The sequence below is a fragment of the Branchiostoma floridae genome, chromosome 1 (assembly GCF_000003815.2).
Source record: "Branchiostoma floridae strain S238N-H82 chromosome 1, Bfl_VNyyK, whole genome shotgun sequence".
Classification (NCBI taxonomy): Eukaryota; Metazoa; Chordata; class Leptocardii; order Amphioxiformes; family Branchiostomatidae; genus Branchiostoma; species Branchiostoma floridae.
The window spans coordinates 7532972-7556968 of record NC_049979.1 but is presented as its reverse complement, the minus strand read 5'-3'; the positions used below and the strand labels follow the sequence as shown (position 1 = coordinate 7556968).

Genomic DNA, 23997 nt, shown 5'->3' with positions numbered 1-23997 from the left:
CGAAAGCGAAAGTTCTGCAGTGAAAAGAAAAGTTGTTCTCCATTTCCGAGTGATTCTATAAATATCTATGGCCTGATCATGGGTACTCAAGAGCTAGAAATTGATATATTGTGATAACGATGGGCTTATGTTTGCTTTGTAAGGAATTATCTCAATATTTACTCCCAAGGAAGCCCTATTAAAGGCCTAATGAATGGAGTGGGCGTGGTCGCTACCATTCTAGTAGTACTAGTGGTGACCGCTGGCTCGGGCTGTTAGCCAGCGGTTACTACTAATACTAGTGTACTTCGACGGATGGCGCTCAGTCTACGTCGTCGCAGAGGTTAGGCCAGCCACCCATCTGTCTATAACCTCCTTGAACTTAGTAATAGAATTTGGCAAAAGGGGTAATAATAAGTTGGCCAAGAGAGTCAGTCCGCCAGAGCTACATTTTCCCCTCCTAACAGTTAAACTCACTGCGCGACTGGTCAAACCCAGATGGTGGCCAAACTCCCCTGGCAATTCTTACCCTATAGCCAGCGCTGTTAGTCCGACGTTGTAGGGACCGGCTGAAGTCAAATCTGCAAGAAAACCCTGTCGGAGAAACGCAGGCAGTAGTGGCAGCACTCCTGAAGCTAAGGCCACAACCCGCTGTACGTACAAATACGTGCTATCTACGTGCCAAAACGTGGGCAATCTTTTGGGATCCGTAAGTGGTAAGTACCGCCTCCGTACGAACTCGTAGGGAATCCGATGGATTTTGGAGCACGCAGACAAGCCGTAGAACTTTACGTGCAGGCAAAACTACGTGTGCCATCGGGCTGCAGATCCGCCCCCCGCACGTGCCAGTACGGGCGAGGCGCCTGCCCTGTACAGCCTGAACGTTTTCAGAAATACGCGGCGGAAGTGGCTCCCCCCCCCCCCCCGCCAAAAAAAAAAGGAACGGAAAAATTGCACGTACGGCGGTTTGTGCCCTTGGCTTAATCACCTTACATAATTTTCAGACTGATGTTAACGGATCACAGATCTGGACCTAGCCAGACGTATGTCGCAGAAACAAATTGGCCGTAGTAAGTAGTTTTATCAGATAGATTGAAGCCTCCTCTAGCCATTTTACTGGGGGTAGGGAGTGTCAAAGTGTTTTGAAAGGCAGATGAGAATCGTATCGCATCCAATACTAGTGTGCGCACGCACACAGTAACTTTGGCTTAATACCCTACCCATCAGCCTTGGACGACTACATCTTGAGTTGGACGGAAAATTGTCCCAGGATTGCGGAGACTTGTTGCTTCAGTACCATGAACTCCGTTGTCATTTGAAATCTCTAATACATGTATTTTACAGTGAGCCATAAAGCTTATGAACCAGTAAGTCTATGATGTGATTTCGTGCTCACGGGTACTCTGTCAGGTATGATGTGAGTCGTGCAGGTCTAATCATGATATTTTAGCCATCCTTTGATTTAGCCGCCGTCGTGTTTGCACACGATCTGATGACTTCCGATCAACAACTCGGCAGCGGTAAATCCTGTTTGAATACCGGACATTTGTTTGGGCTCATCAAGACAAAAAGAAGATACACGCACGTTACCGGAGACAGTGCTTATTCCAGTGGAAGCAAGCTGCTCAAAAACATCAACGTTCTTCCTCATAGGGCTTTGTGTCAATTACTTTGATCAGGGGGCGCACCACTGGCTACGTTTGATCCCACAGCGGACGTTAATTTGCGTTGCTGATGACTGGAGTTATCTCAGGCCCGGTAGAACATAACAAGGACACCGTAATGGCGCCGTCTCATGCACATGTCTGTGACTACCTAAACTTGTGAGCGGATAGGAACCACTCAGGTTCAGGTGCCAGTCAGAGTAATACCTACGTATTATGGACAAAGAGATTTGATAGAGGAGAAATTCTAGAGGAGAACCATTTGTATAGGTTTACTCTAGATAATGATGCTGTACAGTACGCCATTATTTAATCAGATAATAGAAACAAGGTTAACAGCAACAACATTCGATTATATATATATATTTTTTTTGCAGTTTGATTTATTCGCAGTATTTACTTGGTCGACACTTTGAACAGTCCAACCCAATAAAGAAAAGTGTTTGCATTCATAATCGGGTGGATGCCTAGCCTAATTTCCCAATCGTTACAAACAATATGTGATTAGTCTTGTTCTCCGTGACATCAACTTTATCTTCAAGGTACAGCGTGTTTGCGCTTCTAGGTGGGCGAATCGGCGGAGCTTCCCATTGCATTCGAGAACCTGGCAATGTTGAAAATTGCAAGTCAATGCGTATGGGTATTGTAAAACCCATTAAATACCATACATTTCCTCTTACGCTTTGAAACTAGCACTGTCCTTGCAGTTAAGATGAGGATGTGCTCCTCAAACATACAAGGAACGCACGGAACTCCTTTTCCATTCAGACCCGCACATTTTGAAAGCAGATCCCGCCTCGCAGCACTGTTGATGTCAATGATGGAGCAGATCTAGAGGGGTTTGATGTCGGTGGTGGGGCGAACGCCGTTAACGCAACATAATGTGCCTGACGTCTGGGACATCAGAAAGAGTTTGCTGTTGTGTTACGTGTACTGACACGAGAATGACACAAGGAGGAACTGTGATGCGGTAAAAGTTTGATTTGATTTATTCGGCTGCAAAAAGAGAAATACAGCAAGGCCTACCCAACTAAGCTATTACATCTATGTAAGATTTTCCTTCGTACGCAACAAAGTATTACATACTTTATTTTCCGCCTGGCCAAATGTGTGTGCAGTGCATATATTGACTCTTTGACTTCGAGGGAGCCTTTGCACACCAGGGTATGTAAAAGAACTCTTGACATAGAGTGGAATGAAGGCTCTCCAATAAGAACATTCCTCACACTGACTTGGAGATTTAGTGAATCATCTAACATGAAAGGAACGGCTGCTCCACCAGGATCCTGCTACTTCCTATCGGCATCTTGCCAAATCTTACGTCTTGTCTAACTGTAGATGAGAGATGCGGTCTGCATGAATGATTACGTGTTACATCTTATATCTAGATATGTGCCATAGTGTTAAAACACGTGTTCAATCACCTCAAACCTCCAAACTGTTCAAGCATGGGGTCTTCACTAAATTGTATACGTGGAAGTGTTTCTTAACATACTGTGGTAGCAAGACGTGCCTGCATGAACTTTCCTCCACTCCTCAATAAAAAGGATCTCCGGCCCACATTAAGGTAAAGACGGCTGTTGTTGATTGACTATCAGAAAAATGTGCACATTTATTTTCTAAATCCTTGAATTCGAAAGTATTCGCAAAATAACGTTCCGTGGATCGATTTGTTTGCAGCTGTGGTCATAAACTGACGTTTGAATTTTTTCCATGTAGTGTACTTTTTCTTCGTGGATTGCTGTTGCTGTTGAACATATTGGACTATTGAGAAAACATAATGAATTGTTTTTCACCCCCACACACAACATGCACATGTCAGTTGACGAAGACATAACGTTAACATTTCATCACATGCCGTTTCATCACCGTATGATTTTGGATGAAAATATGTTCTTCGCCAACAGGCCTGCACCGTGAACTCTTCTAGCTTTCTGTCATACACAGTGCTTGCATCATTAATATGTTCTCAGCCACTTAGAGTACTTCAAGCATGTTACTTAATTCCACATTCATTAATATTCGTAGTCTTTATCTGTGGCATCTTCCCTCATTGCGATTGGATGAAAGGGGAACGTTCTCTGTGTACATGCCAACGCGACAGTCGTGCATTATTGGCTCAATTTTGTCAACCTATTTCAATAGAGAGATCAGCAGATCAGTGAGAATGATGACAGTGGTGGGAGGATTGAGAGAAATCAAGCCGTCTCAGACATCCAGGCGGCGGCAGGCTATTTCAGCAGGCTCGGAGAGTCCCAGAGCCATTTCGATCAAAGTGCAGCATAACCGTTTGCGAAAGACAATATGATACGAAATCCATGATGGAATATGAAGCACCTTTGATGCATTGATTTCAATAACAGGCAAAGTAGAAGACCTCACCAGGGAGAAAACGAAAGTCATTCTTATATAAATGTAAAAGAAAAGTAGATTAACTTTAAAGGCGGTAAAGCGATTCTGAGTGAACCTTAACAATCTTGTCATCAGACTTGTTGGTTCTGCCTGTCTTTCCAATCTTGGTGCAAACCACAGGCACACCTGCGCCTATCTTGTCAGGAGGTGAACAGCCTCTCAATGCCTTTCGTTTCCCCTATTTCTATCTATTGGGATCATTTTCAACTAGTTCCTTGGTGTCTCTGCTCTCTAATGCTAGTGGTGTCGGTAAAACAACTCAGCCTTAAGTGCCGGCATGCCGACAAACAGCATCCAAAATCTTAACTCGTGCTCGTGTCCGGCCCTGCATGTATACAGATCCATCCCAAAGGTCATCATTACCATGGTTGTGGAGCCATGCGGCATGTTGCCTCTCACGTTGGTGCGGCATGTGGGAAAGAGTGCTTAATGGAGCCCACCTATGCACGCCCTAAAACCCTTATTTTCAAAGGATGCCCAGCTTGTACTATATGTGTAATGATACTGTTCTTGTGCTATGGAGACAGTATTCCTATACATATTATAAATTTATATCCATTAAGAGGACCTGAAATGTGTAACTTGGAGCAGCTATTCATCTTGCTGTTTTGTGCCTGTACGTTTTCATCACTGCTGTTAACACGTCCTAGATTATCAAAACATCTCAATAATCAATAACCAGGTAAGAGTGACAAGGTATTCTGTTGTGAACACAACCAACATTGACGTTATTTTCTCCCATAGTGGGGCCCCACGGGTCTTCCTAGGTAATATTCATGGGACTTTGAACACGTATGGAAATAAAACATTTATCCTCGCCCGAAATTGAGAGCCACGCTCCGTAGTTAGGCGTAGAATCACTGAGCACCATTCTCTGTTATTATCTCGTCATTACTGTTTCACGGGACAAACCGTTATGTCTTCAGTTCCCCCTGCACACACGCGGCATCGGGAAAATACATACAGAAAATTAAAGGTAAACACACACGGATAATCGCGACAAATTAAAGCTGTCGAGTTTCCCTTGTGCTTGCGCTTATGCTTATGTTCTTTCAGCCCGCCTATGTTTGTTCGTTCTGCTTCTATGATAATAGCTATAAATGTCATGGAGTGTATCGAGGAAGAGTTTTGTTTTAGAACTTTATGGAGAGTGTACGTTACTCATTAAACCCAGGACTGTGTTTTATTGTATTGTTTATGTCAGATCTCCATGTTTCCATGACGTAAATCACAGTGTGGTACATGTATATGGAGACTCTCATTTATCACACATTCATCACCGTGCGCGTTCAGAACAGCAGGGAGGCTTTACTCGACCTAGATTCGTAGTTGTCTACGTCTGGCTTCTAATCAGCTGAGATTACCATGGTGAGAGCGTGAGTGGTGTGTTTGTTTTCCTGCAGACACGTCGGTTCCAGGTGCAGGCAGCAGAACTAACAAGGCTTGGCGCGCAAACATCGCAACCGATGATTATAACAGTGTGCGGCGCACACATCAAGCATCTGGTGTGCGGGATCGGTTCCGCTATCAACATTTTGCACCTCTACGACTAGACAATGGTAACATGTATATTAAAGCAACATGGACAAAAATATACTGTCAATGACAATAATGCCTGTATCGTAAAAAACACAGATGTGGAGGTGTCAATGAATGGGAAGATTTGTACCAAGAGTTCGATAGTCATTATGTGAGTGATGTTCAAATGAAAGAAGGATTGGGCTAACACATAAGCTGATTCCGAACGCTCACAATGGATCCGAATGATTTCGTTAATGTCGATATAACTGCTTTACATATTCGCTCCTCCTCACTATTTGCCTGCAGCGATCAGCATGCTATTTATCTCGCATACAAAAGAGCGCCATCCCATGCTTTACGGTTTTCTTACCTGAGCTATACGCTTACAAATTGGATAGAGATTTATTCAGTAATTACGCATATCTCAGACATATGGTGTGCAATATCTATGTACTTATACGGAGCATGGTTGATAAAACACTAACAGATCTTTATGCTGGATGGGACCCATAAAAGACGCATGGTAGCCTGTCATGTCAAACGAACATCCGGGACCCGGCAGTTGCACTCTGGGAAATCCCCGGTTTGTAGGTCGAAATCTCGAAAGAGGACGTCTACCTCAGTGGGCTCGGTCCATGCAGACACGTGGCTATCCATAAGTCTCACAACATCGTGATCAATTTTGCTGAAGTATTCGAACCAATACAAATATAACGTTACAAACGGGAGAATACAAAGAATAGAAAAGAAGATGGCAATAAATGGCATATGATGGCACCACCCAATATTTCCTGGCAAATATATCCCAGGAAATTCGGCATGGTTGATTTTATAGTCCTAAAACGTATCTAAGGATATCCTCTCTTTACAAGTATTTGATAACAGGCGTTTCACAATCTCAAAACTAGCAGCAGCAGGGGGCAAGGATGTCAGGTAATCAGGAGAACGTGTGAGATAGGAGCAGGCTGATAAGATAGCAAGCGTGGAGATTGATGTTACTCAAGTGCGATGAGGAAAGAGGGCAGTGATTGTTCAAAGATAACCTTTGAACTTACAAGTCATAACATCGCGCTCTTCAGCACCAAGGACGGCGTCATGCTGGCGACCAATGGTCCTTCTACCGGCTGGGTGTGCGCTCGTCTCACACGCAAGGTCATTCAGGAAGGAAAACAGAACACGTCTTAAAGTGCTAATAAGATCCCTAGACACTTGTTGTGTGTGTGTGGGGGGGGGGGGGGGGTACACATAGCGTCACATCTGCACGAACCTGGTATGACATACCATCCTTGTTTTTGTACACATTAACAGATGTGAACTAATGGCTGTGTCGATCGGTCCACAGTTTACAGTTATGGATAACTGGCTGTGAGATCGTTATGCGCCCATTTTTGATGATGAAACCATGCCAGGCTGTAGTGTGAGCGTACCCCCCGACGTCATATGTAGGTCACGGAAGAGAATGTAGTGTTTTAGGCGACGCCACAGGAGCGAGCCAAATGGTGTTCAGTCTGCAAAAATTCTAGGAATTGTACAGGCATCTGTCCACATGAATGGTAGTCCATAGGAATGTTTGTAATTCCAGTCAGGCAGACAATGTTGGCAGGGCTGGCTTCTGGAATTATAGCTGCTGGTAGAAAGTGGGCTATGCATGTACCTTTGGAGCTAGAGGTCTTTGACCTAGAAACCTGGGACAGTCGGCCAGTGAGGGGGCAATGTTGGAATGGCATTCCGGATCTATGTCCAAAACCATGAAAATCCATCCTTTTCCGGCCGAAACTGTCCTAACAAAAACTTCCTTGCATTTATTTCTCCGCAAATCAAGGCCGATGGATGAATGACAAAGTATAGATCCCATTAGTTATGTAATGTTATTACTGCTTTGCATGAGTTGCATTTCATTGTGTATGTCTAAACTGCTTACTTGCCGCAAATCATAAAAATCATTCTTGTCAATTTTGAGTTATCCTCTTTGAAAGATCATAAGTTATCCACCACCAAAAAGGATTATACGCCAAAGCATGTTGAGGACAAAATATAAAAACAGGTTCAAAAGTAAAGTCCAAAGCAAAGCAGCTAAGGAGACGAAATCGTCATTTTTGCCACGATGTTGATATCTGAGAACATACCAAATATCATAACAATCTGTAAAAAGGATTTTGAATGATAAGTTTTGAAGCAGACACATAAGAAAATAGACAAAAAAATAACTCACGGATGTGATTACACTATTCAGCTGCATGCTTTATTCTGAGCTCTATTCATTAGAGTTTTTAGATGTTGCTAAGGGCTAACTTCATGCCTTTTTTGATTTCAACATGCTACTTCTTTATGTGCAACCATGGTCACCGAATAATGCCTTACACTGTGCAAAAATGCTTCAGCAACTAAAATGCCGACCTTTCTTTGGCATGAATGTTAATCTGAGTTTGTACATTACGGAGAAAACTAAATTCTTGAACTAAAAATTAACTAATCGGAATTTCTTCAACTGTTCAGTGTTCACCCTTCTCCACCCAATTGCTCTGGACACGTGACCTATCGTATGCATGATGTTATCAATTGGTCAAAGGTTGTTGAAAGTTGATATCGCCCCCGTCCCTGTTGAGAGAAGGTTGTTGCCCCTGATGTAAATGGCCCCCTTTACTACTCGATCTTTCAGCCTCAAATAAAACGGTCTACGTACTTCTTTCAGAAAATATTCACTACCCCAATGATTACGCTTTTTATTGGGCCTTTATTCGGGGAAAAGCATATTTCTAATCCTTTTGTACTCCTTCAATACTACCTTGGCACTTGGTCGTTGCTTTGGGTCCAAGTTTTGACACCGTTGGTGCACTTCGAACAAGTGTGATCTGACAACATCACTTCCATTTACATTTCCTAGTAAGAAGTCGACAACAGGTGGTATTTTCCAAATGTCAGATTTTTCATCACAGGCAGACATTCTTGGTCGATCTAATGGAAAACGTCGATGTTCAGGTGCAATAAAACTGGAATTATTGCGTGTACTCCTACACTTGATAAAAAGATTTTCTTCCGGATTTACTTCTGGAATATCATCCAAATCGTTTAAGACAAGTCTAAGATCATCTGTGACGAGAAATTGGGATAGAGCATGTCGGAGTTGTACCGAGTCAGTCATGACTCTTGTGCCGATTGGACTATTGTGGAGGAAATGTATTGCCTCTATGTAACTTATAGCCACGTTAAATATTGTCCGAACATCGTTTGACTTCCTATCTAGGATGATTTTATCAATCTTAGATGCAGATCCGAGTCTGTGATACTGTGTGAGGAGAGTTGCGTTGCACGATCCCACCAGCTGCACTACGTGAGAAGTCGGCTGCATGTTCCGCAGCATCTCTACATCACGGAGGAAGTGCGGAGTGTACTGAGTGTTACTCAGGTTGCTGTACGCCACGGTGTGGCCTCTCCAGGTAGCGTTGTAAACCTACAAAATGTACATGGAAAATCTGTTACATGTCAGACTTACAGGCTGCTGTTTCTTTGCATGAAGTGTTGATACATATATACCATTGTATACGGAAATCTTCAAGAGATGAGAGATATGGAAGATGGCATTACATGCATCGACTAAGGATAGTTTTCAAAGTTGGGTACCTCTAATATTATAAAGATTTACAGTAAAATATATATTTGGGGAAACAATCACAAACACCGTATGATGCGTAAACCCAGCTTAGGCTAAAAGTTTCCTGTTTTTAGATCCGTTATGACGCATTTTAGATGTTATGTTATATAGGTAATGTGTGTAACGAGAGTTACGTGTGACACCCCCAATTTCTCAGAGGGTGGCTACGCGAATTTCGTACATACCAAGCAAATCTTATCAAGCGTTACATAATCCAATTAAGGTTGCAGTGAGTTCGCCACGCGTTCGCCGTTTGGTAATTTGAGGGTCTATTCTTCGATGCCCTGTCTCTGTTGCCAGCTTGCCTTGAGGCAATTCACTTCTAATGGTCCACACAACTAATGAAGCCTGTCCCCAGCGAAGGGATATAAGACGAACAGGACAAAATCTCCCAGGGCTCAGAAGATGAAGTACATGATGTACAACATACATGTATAGATAAGTAAACTGATAGGTGCTACATTGAAAAAAAGTTTGTATATCGCACGACGCTGGGCGATAGTTGATTTTACTTGCAATTTACCTGGGACTTGTATATGCTGTCGTAGGTGTATCATTACTACATAGGTGTATCAGTACTACATAGGCTATATTCTTGCCGCGCCTCTACATATACTACGTCAAACTTTCAAACATCCAACTGGGTTTACCAGTCCTCATGTGCCAAGCTCATAAATCAAGAACCAGAGATGTAACGGTACAGTTACCTTCTTCCTCTTTCCACGTGCGAACATGTTCTGTACGGTCACTTCGTCAGACATCTCTTGGCACCCAAGCCATGGCATACAAGTTTCCATTGTGGCAAGTCTAAAACTTCCCGGTGCACACAATCCCTTCTCTCCAAGCTTGCCCACTCCCAGCCATTCGGCCACGTCGTCCACAACATCCGGGTTAGCTGTTCCCTGGAATTTCAGTCGCCAATTTTCATCCTTTTCAACGTGGAAGAAGCCAGACTGCTTGTTAGCAGGAGAGACCAAGGACCTTGGAGACAACCAGATCCGTAGATTCTGAAGTAAGTAGGGAAGTAGGAGAATAAGAAGCAGACTGGCCACACGTCGCGCACTTAATACACGACACAACATTGCGACGTTTACCAACTAGGACCTGTAACATCGATCTGTTTATGTAACAATGACGTTTGATTTGAAAAGGCTGACCGATGATGTATATCCGAGTACCGTGCGCATGGTTTCTGGGCGTCTGTCCGATTGTTAAGGATTAAGTCACAATTGGCCCGGTGCCCGTGAGGGATGTAGCCACGGCCGGGCTCTGAAGTCGGGCGGACACCGGCTGTTTACCGGCTGTCGTGGTCACAATCAAACGGTGCCTTCACGCTGCCCCGTGGGGGTCCCGGAAGGTTCCGGCAGGCATCCAGTTATTTTTTTTTTACTTTCCACCTTCCTAGGTTTGTCTCCGGCAGACACCCGTCAAATGTTCTGACGGTGTCCTGTAGTCACCCCATTGGGGTCCGACAGGGTAACGTTTGTCTCTCACAGACCGGTGGGGCAGTTGTAGGGTCCCTGCCGCATGCCCTGCGAACAAAGACAGGGAACCAGGCAGGATTCTCGTCATTCTTCGGCGGGAAAAAAAAACAAGCACGGCTCGGATAAACTGCATTCACTTATTAGTTATTTCTCTGTCACCACTAATAATCATCCGGTGAATCATCCAAGCAGAAAATGCAGCGACTATCTGCAGACAATTTGGGTCATGCCCGGCTGAGGTTGACCGTGGCGACAGCTGGCCTACCACAGGGAACTATTCTTTGGCCTCTGATTTTTGTGGCTTACATCAACAGTGCGCATGTGGCGCGTCAAACCTCAGCCAAAAGATGGAACTTTGTGGATAATTTGATAACATTTTTATTGCCAGGCTTGTTTAATTTTTGTTTTGTCTGCAATACTAGAAAATCGGATAACAGCACACAACCTTGTTTTAGACTTTCACTGTACAGACCCTAGCTCCATAGCAAATGATCTGCAACGTCTTTCGATAAACTTTCGTTTCGTCATCTATCATAGACCGCCTGGTGAGCATATCTATTGGGCTGTTATCGGCGGTCCGCATCGCATCACAGTCCTCGGAGCAGGTCATTAACCCGATATTTCGAGAGTCACATAATTTCCCTGGGTCGATTGTCGCGTCCTCAATTCCTGAATTATAATTCAATATGACCTCTGGGACATGGCCCCTGTGTGCCAGGCAGATAAGATAGGCTATTCGTAGTTCATCAAGGATTATTTCTGCATATCATTCTGTTTGTGTGTGGACGGACGATGTAGCTGGTAATTGATATTCACTGGCGTTTGCCTTCTGTATGGTGGTCTGATATTGAATTGTCTGTAGTTCTTATATTTAAAAAAGGTTTGGGAAGACTGGTCTTGATTACATCTGATGCATGGATGCCGTCGTCATGCGGACTGGCATAACTCTTTCGTAAACATTGAGGGCAATGACACTGTGAAACAGGCACAGCAAATACAGACCGCCAGCACTCAGAGCATGATGGACAAACAGCTGTTCATTGTGCCTGTGCAATTCATGGGTAGATGTGATTGCGCAATGCACACAATCCAACTTCTACCAAGGGCAAATGCTGATCAATGCTGATCTGATAAATAACTTAAGCCATCATTTCCTTGTGTTTCAGACAGAAATGTTTGAAGAAAAGACATGACGTTTCACGACCAATTTGTTATTACATGTATTTACATATATCTTACTACAACGAAACGACATGACATGATACGACCAATTTGTCATTATTTACATATATCTTACTTTTACCTTAAGCCCCTTGGCTGCTGCAATCCAAAAAAAAGCCCGAGTGTTCATGGATTATGTAAAGATCCATCTTGTACGGTGTATGTCTGTTTTGACACACAAAAAATGATTTTTTTTTCAAGTGTGCACATGGAATGAAGGAACATCCGATATTTGTTCAACTTGTTCTGTTCCCGATACAATTACTTAAGACGTGCCCAACACATGGCGACAAGGACGCCCCCTTTCAGGTACTGTGAGCAATGCTGTCCAGGAAGGCGGACAAGGTATCTTTAATTTTTCAGCTCAGTGGGCAGGTCCGGAAGAATTTATTAAAGTGATGCGTATCTTTGAATTTATGTGGACTTTACAGTGCATTTATCAGTCACCATTCCTTTCTATTGCACCACTAGCTGTTCTGTGAAGGCGTGCCGGCAGCAAGACCACATGTTAGATAAACTCTATCATCAACCAGTTTATTGATATTAGTCAGTATTAAGAAAAGGTTTATTGTTGTACATTTGTATTCTGTTATTAATATATAATTTGGCTACAACATATTGTCAGTGTTGAAAAACTCGAAGGGAAGGCGAACTGACCTCTGACATTAAATTCTGCACTCACGGAAGGCTACATTTACTCGACTCGAATTTCTAATGTAATCTAGCACCAAAGCAAATGTACAACCGTGTCCTCCTCCCCACGAATCGAACGGTTAGTCCCCTAGAGTTGGACGACTGGCTATCATAAAACGCGGCGAGCCCACCCCTCAATGATACCGTCCAATTGCGCGCAGTGCCTGCTTGCCCGCCGTGGATATGCAGGGCATTCAGCGGTTCCTCTCCCAGGGCCCGGCACCTAACGTCGTCTCACGGCACGTTGTTCGTACCGGCGTCGTGCTGTAGCCCTGCCCGGGCTGGAGCAGCTAGGCATCGCGTTGTGCCGGTAGGTCTTGGGGAAGCGGTAACGTGTCGACGCTGTACCAGCTAGCCCGTTACGGCACTCCAATCTACCCGCCCGTTATCTCTCCCTGTTCTCTCAACATGGACTGACATCATTCAAGCCTGGTTGGCCTACATAGCTGGGGTATTGATTGGTTCCTATCACTAACCGCTTTCGCCTATTCTATTTGATTCCTTATCGGAAATGGATCCAACGCCAGAGGAGGCTATCCGGTGATATCTGGTGCGGATTTATGGAGACCACATCTGCGTGGCAATCCCTTGGATAGGCAGGAGATAACAGAAGTGTCGCAACACCTATTTTCTGGCTAGGAAGCCCCTGCAGCGGTTAAAAGAAGGAGTTCTGTACGGTTCTAGTACTGATCAGATGGCGGGCTTTTAGAACCTGATCCCATCAGCCCTGTAACCACGGGAGCACTTCACACGGTGTGCGCGTCAGATCGTCAAGGCGACCAGGGGACTTTACTACCGGAAAACAGCCTCAGTCAGAGGTATTAAGTTACACGGCGAATTTTGTTATTGCCATTCCGTATTGTTAAACTGTTTTTGAATCACCTGAGCTTTCGCATACTCAGATCTCTCGAAGCAGATCTGACAGCATCTCACAGATCTGTTGATTAATGAAAAGCAAACACCTCGGGACAAATAGTGTTCCGCGGAGCATTGGAATGGACTTCCGAAGTTGAATCAGCAGCGCTGTCAGGACCATTCGTCTATGGTTTGTATTTTATCCGTAGACCTTTCAGTTCCTCTTTGTCTCCATCCTTTGAATCGACTTTTGCCTTGGTGCTGCGAAGGTGAATTACCAGCCTTTTCTAAGGTGACGATACTGACATAACCGTCAGTGCTGTGATTACCATTTCGACTGGTGAGGTGCAGCCTGAGAAAACAGAAACGTGACGGGGAGGTGTCATGGCCGACCGGTGCCTGTCTCGAATGTCTACCTAGGCTCAGGAGGGAGTTACTTGGGGTTAAGGATTCCGCTCCGTGGAACGTGGACGTGCTATGTTCGGGACGGAACCAGCGCAGTACAGGAAGTAAGGGTGCCATGGCTGCCGCTTGCTGCTGCTGCAGCCCAAGGCTGAATGAAGACAACGCCAGGTTCATCCTGTTAGCCTTCTTCATCACTGGCTACATGATCATCGGAGCCGCCATTTTCTCGGAGTTTGAATACGACAAAGAACAGGAGGACCGAGGGGAGTACGACACAGCCCTGGAACTGTTCCGCCAGCGGTACCCGGACATCAACATCTCGGACCTGAACCAATTACTGGAGGCGCACGCCGAGGCTAGCTCACGAGGCCTACTCACCTCCAAAAGGCCCCGTTGGGACTTTCCCGGGGCCTTCTACTTCGTAGGAACAGTGGTGTCAACAATAGGTAAGGATAACTTTTGTATTTGTGTTAGCGATTATCAAAACACTACCGGTGTACCGTCTTAGTCCCTGATTTCTGACGCTTTGAATATACCTGAGAATTCAGGTACAGAAATTTGCGATGAGCTGGTTCTGCCATGGGTTACCTCTCTATACCGTACCCGTGCCTTGTGGAACATGTGAAAAACCCCATGTTGTCATGCTTTGTTTGGCAGTGACATACAGAACCGTTGGTCCAGATATGCATAGCTTCGAGATCGTCATCCAAAGTCGTATCTGTGATTCTAAGATACAGTACCATAAATATCAGGTTATTCTACTTTTATTTTGGGTTGTCTGCGATTCACGTAACGGATAAGACGTCAACCATCATCATGTGTGTCCAGTGTATAAACCACCACGTATTAGAGCATCTCTCACTCTGAGGAATTCAGCGAAATTTAGGACAACTTTCCGTCTTTCCGAATTGCCAATTGTTGACTCTGCCTTATATAAAGCTGTGGGATATCTCCATATTTGGCAAGACTGCTTTGAAGCATGATATCTGCAATTAAGCTTGTTGTTTTACGATGGATTTATTAACTCTACAGAGAATTGGTATTGGATAACTAACTCTGTAAGAATATTCACGTTCCATAAACTGTGTAACGAAGGGAGAGTGTGTGCTGTAGGGAGGAAAAGACGACTGTTGGATGCACAAAAAAACATTAGAACCACACATATAGAGATCCATACATGACAAGACCGCTCTGCAATGATCCCAAACAATAAGGAAGCTTTCTTCACAAGTTTACCCCTATCCACCATGTGAAAAGCGACACTCGAAGAGTGCGAAGAGTCATAGCTGTGCTGTTGTGTGACAGTAACATGTTGGGTGTGTTCCCTGTAGGGTGAACTCCTGCATAAACAACTGCCATTTGGGCTTAAACCTTCGACCTCTGATGGAAACCCGCCCTGGCACCATGGAACCAATTCAATGTAACAAGCTGGAGCTGATCTTTGTATTTTGTTTTACGTGGCAGTATCTATGCAAAACACATCGATAAACATTTAATGATAGATACATAGCATGCTGTACGGACACAATCTGTCCATATTATACTGCACCAAACATCAGTGTTTTTTTTATCAACCGCAGTCATCCTAACACCACGTATCCCACTCCCATAATGGTGTACCTTACATCGTCTATTCTGTCACAGTATAAACTTGAATACGTGAATACTGCCAGATGTCTGGAATCCCAATTTTATTTTATCAACCGCAGTCATCCTAACACCACGTATCCCACTCCCATAATGGTGCATCTTACATCGTCTATTCTGTCACAGTATAAACTTGAATACGTGAATACTGCCAGATGTCTGGAGGCCCAATTTTGCCCATGGTGCATCAATCAGTTCAGTTGTTATTACAGGAATATGGCATGCGTTTGTCTGTGGCGGAAACATTCATCATCTTTCTTATCATTACCGCAGCGCTCTTATTAATGTATCTACGGTGAAACGATATCGCCAAGTGTGAAAGGCCGGACCTGAGAGTTAAGAATGAGACGGTTTTAATACATCACTGTCAGCCTGCCCCGGGGGCCGGGTGTCATAAGAGCGGTGCCAACAGATATCATTCTCAACTATTTATTGCTTTATATGCTATCATTTAGAAGCCTGGGAAACATGCGGCTTGGCACTTCGATGATGAGAGGGTAGAACAATTCGTACTGTGGGCTGATATCTCACCAATGGCTACGATAAGTACGTGGTTTAACTCCAGAACTCATCTTTGCTAATTTTGTCAAATCGCATTGCCCCCCCCCCCCCCTGACAGTAAATGTACATAGTGATGACCGAACTACTTCACAGGACCTTTGAGTCATCATATAGGGATAGCCTTATACACTGGCCTGGCGGAATGCCTTTGTGTGCTGATAGATCGCGCAGATAAATTGTGAGGTTCAGGACCAGGGTAACGATCTGTAATCAATAGTCCGGAAAGAAACAGATGAGGCCTGGTCGGGACTGAGGTGCGGTGTGGGGCCCTGTGCTGCCCAGACAGGAGGGGATGATGACCCTGTCCTGAAGACCCTGGAGTATCGTGCGAAGTGCTCACCAGGGAATTGGGAACTCATGAAGAATGAGTCTAGGCTCCTCCCGCTAACTTAAGATCAAATGCTCAACTAAAGGGTGGCTGGCATCCCAGCCTCGAGCAGCAACGGGGATCCCCTGGGAGGAAATAGTCAAACATAAATTTATATCTTTGAAAGGTAGAGATAAATCTCCATACCAGGGATCTATATAGATATCTATGGAAACTTATTGCTATCAAAATCATTTCTACGTGTACAATCAAGCATACGCATGAGTCGATAGAGCAAATCGTGTCCTACAGGCACGAATCCGTTAAACTCCACTGGTTCCCGACAGCTGAGGTTTGCAATATCCGCTTTTCTCTGTACCATACTGACAGTTTCGGTCAGGGCCGAATGGCACATGGAAGGATTAGGAATGCAATTTAGTTATACAATATCGGAATATTATACTTTCATTAGCTGGATTTAGGTCTTTAATGTATAGCTGTAATAATTCAACTCCAGCAAACATTTTATCTCGATTTGGACGAGTTGTTTAGCATGCCTTCCGGACCTGAACAGTGATTGACTCTATTTGTGTTGTCTGACACATTGATGAGTGATGAGTAAATGTTTTTCGTATTTCCCTTTGTCACTACCAGTTAAGCAAGCAGTCCCAGCGCAGACATCTGTTGCGATTGCTTTGTTTGATAATTGAGTTTACTTTGCACAGTTAATGTTGCTTTTAGTGTGAGTCATGTTTCTGATACATCATACGGTTTGCGCGGAATGTTTGCACACTGATCTGTGGGTGGTTCACCAGTAGACCAGTTGGCGTGAAAGATTGGAAATACTTCAGCCTGCATCAAAGAAGCATGCCTATTATGTGCGTTATAAATAGATACAGGAATCACAATTTACAACCAAATGCCGATGTTGCTGTTATTGATTACATATAGAATTGTTGTTCCACGGACTGAGCTACAAAGACTGTGCTATTTCCCGTATTTTGATTAGCTCCATGAAAACAACTGGGGCGACGCAAACAGATGCTGTCCGTGGTGCTGACATTTTGATAGCTTTGCACGTCTCGTTACTTGACCGAATGTTTCACTGTAACCCTGTACCCCACTTCACCGTGCCCCACCCGCTTTGTTTTTGCATGTTCAGATTGTCATTTGTGAAGAGAATAAGCGAAAAAGGCGTTTTAATCCAATTTTTCTTTCTGTTGAAAGGCAAAAAGTGACGCAATCACGGCGACTACAACGAACGACGGCTTCTGACTGTGTTGCCCAGCCAGCACAATTATTCAACGATTGTAGGGCTTTTCTATTTATAGCATTTGCTGTGCATTATGTGCACAAACACTGTGTTATTTGTTCACTGTGTTTTGATTAGCTCCATGAAAACAACTGGGGCGACGTAAACAGATGCTGTCCGTGGTGCTGACATTTTGATAGCTTTGCACGTCTCGTTACTTGACCGAATGTTTCACTGTAACCCTGTACCCCATTTCACCGTGCTCCACCCGCTTTGTTTTTGCATGTTCAGATTGTCATTTGTGAAGAGAATAAGCGAAAAAGGCGTTTTAATCCAATTTTTCTTTCTGTTGAATGGTGAAAAGTGACGCAATCACGGCGACTACAACGAACGACGGCTTCTGACTGTGTTGCCCAGCCAGCACAATTATACAACGATTGTAGGGCACTCTATTTATAGCCATTGCTGTGCATTATGTTATATGGTTTCCATTGTAGTGTGCGTATGCTTGTATAGCTTTGGCGGTTTCTAAGGTAGCTTGAGCTGTTTGAATGACTGTATCCTGGGTAGATTTGTGCCTCTGGTCCCTGTGGTGTATGTGATATTGTTACATCCGCCGTATGTTTCCACAGACGCATATACCCAAGATGTGGGTCCTGTAAACACTATAGTATAGACATGGATTTTCATTATATGCATATGGGGGGTGGGATTTATATTCAGAACGATATGGATTAACGTAGAATGCATTAACCGCATTCAATGATGGGGTTGTTTTGGAATCACGTGTATTGGGAATGCAGGACCAAGCCCATTTATAACTCAATAGGTATAAAACGTGAACAGACTGCTCGAAGGTGGTGTATTTTGCTAAGAATGGCAGTCGGAAGAATTTGGATAAGTGTTTTTACAAGTATTCTGTATTTTCAGACATGTTTTCTTCACACACAAGATCTTGGGGAGGAGACATAAGACATTGTATTGATGAATCACGTCGTGGTAAAATGGCAGATGATCACGATCAAATAAAAACTTTATGACAATGAAGTCAGTCAATTAGGACATGTAATATGATGAAGAATTAGGCCTGAGGAAATTGCATGTGAACTTAATTGTAACAGTCTGCCTGCCAGGATTCATATTTGCTCCAGGTAAAATGCATACCATATTCAATCTGCGTATCATAGCGTATATATGGGGTTTGCTTATATCATTTTGGTCACGGCCTATCGGTTAACGACCCTTTGAATACAATTAATGATTAAAACGTACCATTTTACAGCACGTAACTAAGTTCTTTTCACCAGTACCAAGTCGTTCATATCAGATGATATCAAAATGCACAAAATGATATCAACCCTCAGTGACGGCAACAGTACATATAGGTCAGCGGATCCCGGACAGACGTGAGCTGTGTGTGCCTAGCACACTGTGTCTATGGAAAACTCGGAATGGTGGACAAATAAGCACTTCACGCCCACCCCCTGAGGGAAATTTGGACCCTGACTGCATATGCGCTTAAGTAAAATAGAATCATCTTCGTGTAAGAAAAACATTAATGAAATTATTTTGTTTTATCGTAAGATAAAGACCGCCGGCATCACTGTGGAATCCACAATATGCAGACATGGTATACAAGATCTGTATATTGTCGGTGAGACCCAACAACTGAACAATCTGCCACAGGACATACGCACAGCCTCAACTCTAGCTTCCGTTAAGGGACTCTTGGAGTAACAGAAACGACCAAAAGGAACGGTCTGGAATCATGCAGCAGCTCTCAATCTTATGCACTTTGTGTACCATGTATGTGCAAGATATGTCTATAAACTTACAGGGACTTACAATGATGTAAACTGTATCTTTGTAAAATATTTTGTCTGGCCTTTACCTCTTCCCTCATGACCTCAATGAAAAGCGGCATGTGGTTAAAATAAGCCAAACAAACAAAAGGCATTCGGATGAAAAACAATGTACCAAAACTCCCGTGCCCTTTTTCATTTGCATCTCACAGGGGAGGAAACGGAATTAGAAATACCTTAAGACCAATATTCATGACAAAAACTGGAGCGGAACATGATTGATGCCACACCTGCAGTGTTGATGATGGATGTCTGTTCACTAATGTTAGCCGCGCGTGGAGAAAAAACAATTGACTCCCCCGTAGGATTGCACCCATGAGCCAAGGAGCCAACTAAAACCAGTGACAATTGCACACGTCCATTACTCGAGTCAATAACCACAGAGGATATCGGGGAACCCATCAGAATAACTGCGTTGTGATTGTTTGAGTTAAACCTTCTCCTGGTGTGGGCCTGTTTGATGTGACCACATTCTAACCACAATCGATTAGGCAATGACCGGGCCCATACTCCCAGTGAACGTGGCCAGATCAACCTGCATTAGCTCTGCTGTCCACCACATACCACCTATTACTCTGCCAGTGTTTTAAACGAGGTTTCGTCCTACGTGTGCCACACACAATCATTCGTGATTTAGACGAATTAGACCACAAGATTGAGACCTTTACGGTTGTTCGTGGCGCTAGAATTACCTCCAATGTTTTCCTTTGTACTTTTATTGACAATTACATGAATGCCGTACGCCCCACTGTGCGCCTTACGTACGTTCCGCGTCCAACTGTGTACGGTGGCCTGTTGGGTGATACCGCGCCGTGTAAAAAAATTGCCTTCCTGTCGGTCCCACTCTGTTGTCTAATTACTTGCACGCAGCATGTTTGGTTAAAACGCGGACCACTACGGGGGAGCTCCGGGCGACTTTGTTCGGCATATTTCAAAGAGAAATGCCCAGAGGCTGCCTCCCGCTCGCCCATCCCTCGCACTTCTAACAAACGTAGCTGTAATCTCCAGTTTAATAGCCCTGGAGATTCTAAATTTAGTGCCACCGGGATTAGCTGTAGGCCAAGACCACATCTGGTGCTGTAGGATGGTAATTGCTTCACTAATATAGAGCGCTTGTCTTATTTCATTAGGCACGTACTAAATTGCAATCGGAGAAAACCCTGACAATGTACTAACTACGTATAAACTACAGTGTTCATCTGTGTGTGCTGTGTACCCTATAGTTTGGTACCCTGTTGTTATGTCAGGATGGAGGTCGGGTGAGGACGCATTTCCCTCTTGACGGAAGGTCAGTCCATGGGATGGACAACGAGGAAGCTAATACAGCAGAAATGTCTCTCCGACAGGTCAACCAAAATTGCCAAAGTGATTCCTATATTTAAAAGTAATGATTCTACCTCGGTAAGTAATTACCGCCCTATTTCAGTTCTACCGTGCATCTCCAAAATTCTCGAAAAATTGATATACAATCGTCTTTTAAAGCATTTAGATCAAAATGACATTCTATACAAACATCAATATGGTTTCAGAAGGGGATTCTCTACTTCCATGGCACTTATTCAATTAATCGATAAAATTACTACAGCTATTGACAACAATGAATTTACCATAGGGATATTTTTAGATCTAAGTAAGGCTTTCGACACGGTAAACCATTCTATTCTTCTCAAAAAGCTAAATAAATATGGCATTATTGACACGGCACTCAACTGGTTTAAGAGCTATCTATCTGATAGAAAACAATATGTCACCCTCAATGGCTATACATCTTCATGCAAACTGATAAATTGTGGAGTTCCCCAGGGATCAATTCTGGGACCCTTATTGTTTTTAATATATGTTAATGATCTTGCTGAAGCATCCAAAATATTCTTTATTATCCTATTTGCTGATGATACAAATCTCTTCCTCTCACATGCAGACTATGATTCGTTAATACGTCTAACCAATCAGGAATTAGAAAAAGTCATCACATGGTTCGAAACCAACAAGCTATCTGTTAATATTAAAAAGACGTATTATCTTATCTTTTGTAGTAAAAACAAGACTTATAATAAGAAAAATACCAATATCTTCCTAAAGAACCTTCCTCTCTCCCAAGAATGCCAGGCTAAGTTCCTAGGAGTACTTATTGATGATCGACTAACATGGAAACCCCACATTGCTATGATATTAAATAAAATTTCAAAAACTATCGGGATCATAGGGAAAATTAGACATCTTTTATCCCAGAGAACCTTAATAACCATATATAACAGTCTAATCTATCCATATCTCATTTATTGTAATATTGTTTGGGGAAACGCCTACAAAACTTCTCTACACCCTTTATTAATTCTACAGAAAAAATTTCTACGCATTGCGACATGTTCGAGTTTCTATACTCACTCTTCACCACTATTTGAGAAACTTAGAATTTTGAATATCTATGACGTTAACAGATTTCAACTTGCTCTATTCACAGCCCAATACATAAACCATACTCTCCCCGATACCTTTGACAGCTTTCTTAATTTTCGCTCGCAGTTTCATAATTATCAAACTCGCCAAAGCACAAATCTGCACATCCCCCTATTCAGAACCTCTCTTGCCCAAATGTCTGTTAAATACATGTGTGTTAAAATATGGAACGATCTTCCCCCCTCCCTTAAGAATATTACCTCCTCTCTCCTGACTTTTAAACGTAATCTGAAAATCCATCTGTTAATCCATCCGAGCCCCCTGTAGTAGCCACATTTTTTTCTTTTTAATCATATTATATTAATTCATTCCAATATTTGATTATCCTTATTGCACTATTATCATTTACTAAGTATTATGCTGATTTATTATTTATTGTTAAGTCAAACCATTAATTACATGGTTATCCTTATTGCATCATTATCATTTTCTACATATTACGTTACTTTATCATTCATAGTTAATTCATACCATTAATTGCTTGTTTATCCTTATTGTATCATTATTATTCTATGTATTACTTTACTTTATTATTATATAACATAATCAATTTTGTTTAGTTTAAAGGAGGAGGACTAAGTATAAGCTTCACAAGCTTTTTCCCTCCTCCTGCACCTGTTTTATCCATTGTTTTCGTTTTGTGTTTTAATGTAATACTTGTGTGCGAATAAATAAACAAACAAACAAACAAACAGGTCAACACACATCTCTCATTAGCAGTGACAGCTGGAGACTCAATTTGCCCTATATTTTGTCATCACAATTGCTTACCTTCTAGCTTTATATAGTAACTTAATTCATGAGTGTGAGAAACAAACGACTAGCATATCTATTTTCTCCGTTGTCATGTAGTTACGTCATGATTCGTCACATTAAAAGCCCAACAACAAACATTTCCCCCCGGGCCATGAAGCTTTTTTTCAGTCTCCAGGACGAATTCTGCACTGCCCAGACCGACTGCGGTGATGGTTCCTTCCTCGTGAGGACTAGTAGTTTATTTCACAGTCTGAATCTCGTCTCCAACGACGCGAGCTTAAATTTGCAGCCGCATGAAATGTCTTCTAAACACGGAAAACACTCCCTAATGCTAGATGATAGAGGGGCTGTCAGCCTGCGAAGGCAATTGCCGTGCACGACATGAATATCTGGACCGAATTGTCGTAATAACCTGATAAACCGTAACCAAACGGGGAAAATTATACCGGTTGCCATGGCGACGGTAGTTATGGCGCACCTTAGGTACTGTAATATCGCCGATGTAATCATCAAGACGCCTACCCTAATCGCTGAAAGATACATTTGAAAACTGTGGGTATTGTGTCCATAATCGTACGCCGGTTCCTGATGATAATACCTTCTAGTGTTTACTGTCGTCCCGACGTACTCTCCATTTATACATAACGGTGAAATCAAGTTTCAGCTCTATGGGCTGTTTATCACGATGTCAAAGGGCAAACGTTCTTTCATCTTTAAAACTCCTTTCTGATTTAACCCAGGCCAGGTCCAAGTTAATTATACGAGGTGTTAGGAATTTTGTTGCAATGGAATGGATGTCATGGTCACCTAAATACAGGTGGTTGCGGTTCCCCATTGGCGGTTAAGTTTCAGCAGTGGACGTTTTTGACTTTGTTTTTCACTTTCTTAGCATCAAGGTGTTTTTCACTTTCTTGGCATTCTTGTATACGTTGTCGTTAATGGGCAATGCGCATGCCCACATGTTGTGCCTTGTCATTTAATACCGAGCTAATTGAAGGTGCGTCGTGTCCGATAACTTCAGGGACCGTCCAATTGTCTCCACGTCCGCGTACACTTAAGGGATCGTTCACTTGTCCCTTCGTACCCATTCACCTTCAGGGACCGTTCACTTTTCTCCACGTTTCCGTCCATCACCGGGCAGCGTTCGCTCGACTGAGCATTTTAAAATTGAGCCTCTTATTTCCGACTCGGCGGAAGTCAGCGAGGATGCTTGCAAGATAAAGATTCACGAAAATTGACGCGATGGTTTAATAGATCATCTGATTG

The 23997-nt window shown here is 43.2% G+C and overlaps 2 protein-coding genes across 3 annotated transcripts in view; one reads left to right on the top strand and one right to left on the bottom strand.

Moving 5' to 3' along the window:
• Positions 1-7867: 7867 nt before the first annotated feature.
• On the bottom strand, positions 7868-10310 carry LOC118426113 (protein O-mannose kinase-like). Its single transcript, XM_035835374.1, has 2 exons — positions 9936-10310; positions 7868-9027 (listed from the first exon to the last, which is right to left on the bottom strand). The coding sequence occupies exons 1-2, from the start codon at positions 10308-10310 to the stop codon at positions 8311-8313; spliced, it is 1092 nt and encodes a 363-aa protein (XP_035691267.1). The 3' UTR covers positions 7868-8310.
• Positions 10311-12664: 2354 nt separating this feature from the next.
• Positions 12665-23997, top strand: part of LOC118419834 (potassium channel subfamily K member 13-like) — a 61143-nt gene continuing 49810 nt past the window's right edge. For both annotated transcript variants that reach the window (XR_004831664.1, XM_035826454.1), the window contains exon 1: positions 12665-14332. Coding sequence is in view for 1 of the 2 variants with exons in the window: in XM_035826454.1 (XP_035682347.1) it covers positions 14002-14332 (331 nt within the window). In the remaining variant the exon portion in view is untranslated. The remainder of the gene's footprint in view (positions 14333-23997) is intronic.

Excerpts from the sequence above, each read along its gene's own strand:
- LOC118426113 (XM_035835374.1), bottom strand. The coding sequence starts at position 10,310 with ATGTTGTGTCGTGTATTAAGTGCGCGACGTGTGGCCAGTCTGCTTCTT. Across the intron at positions 9,028-9,935 it reads CACGTGGAAAGAGGAAGAAG|GTTTACAACGCTACCTGGAG; the intron begins GTAACTGTACCG and ends TACATTTTGTAG.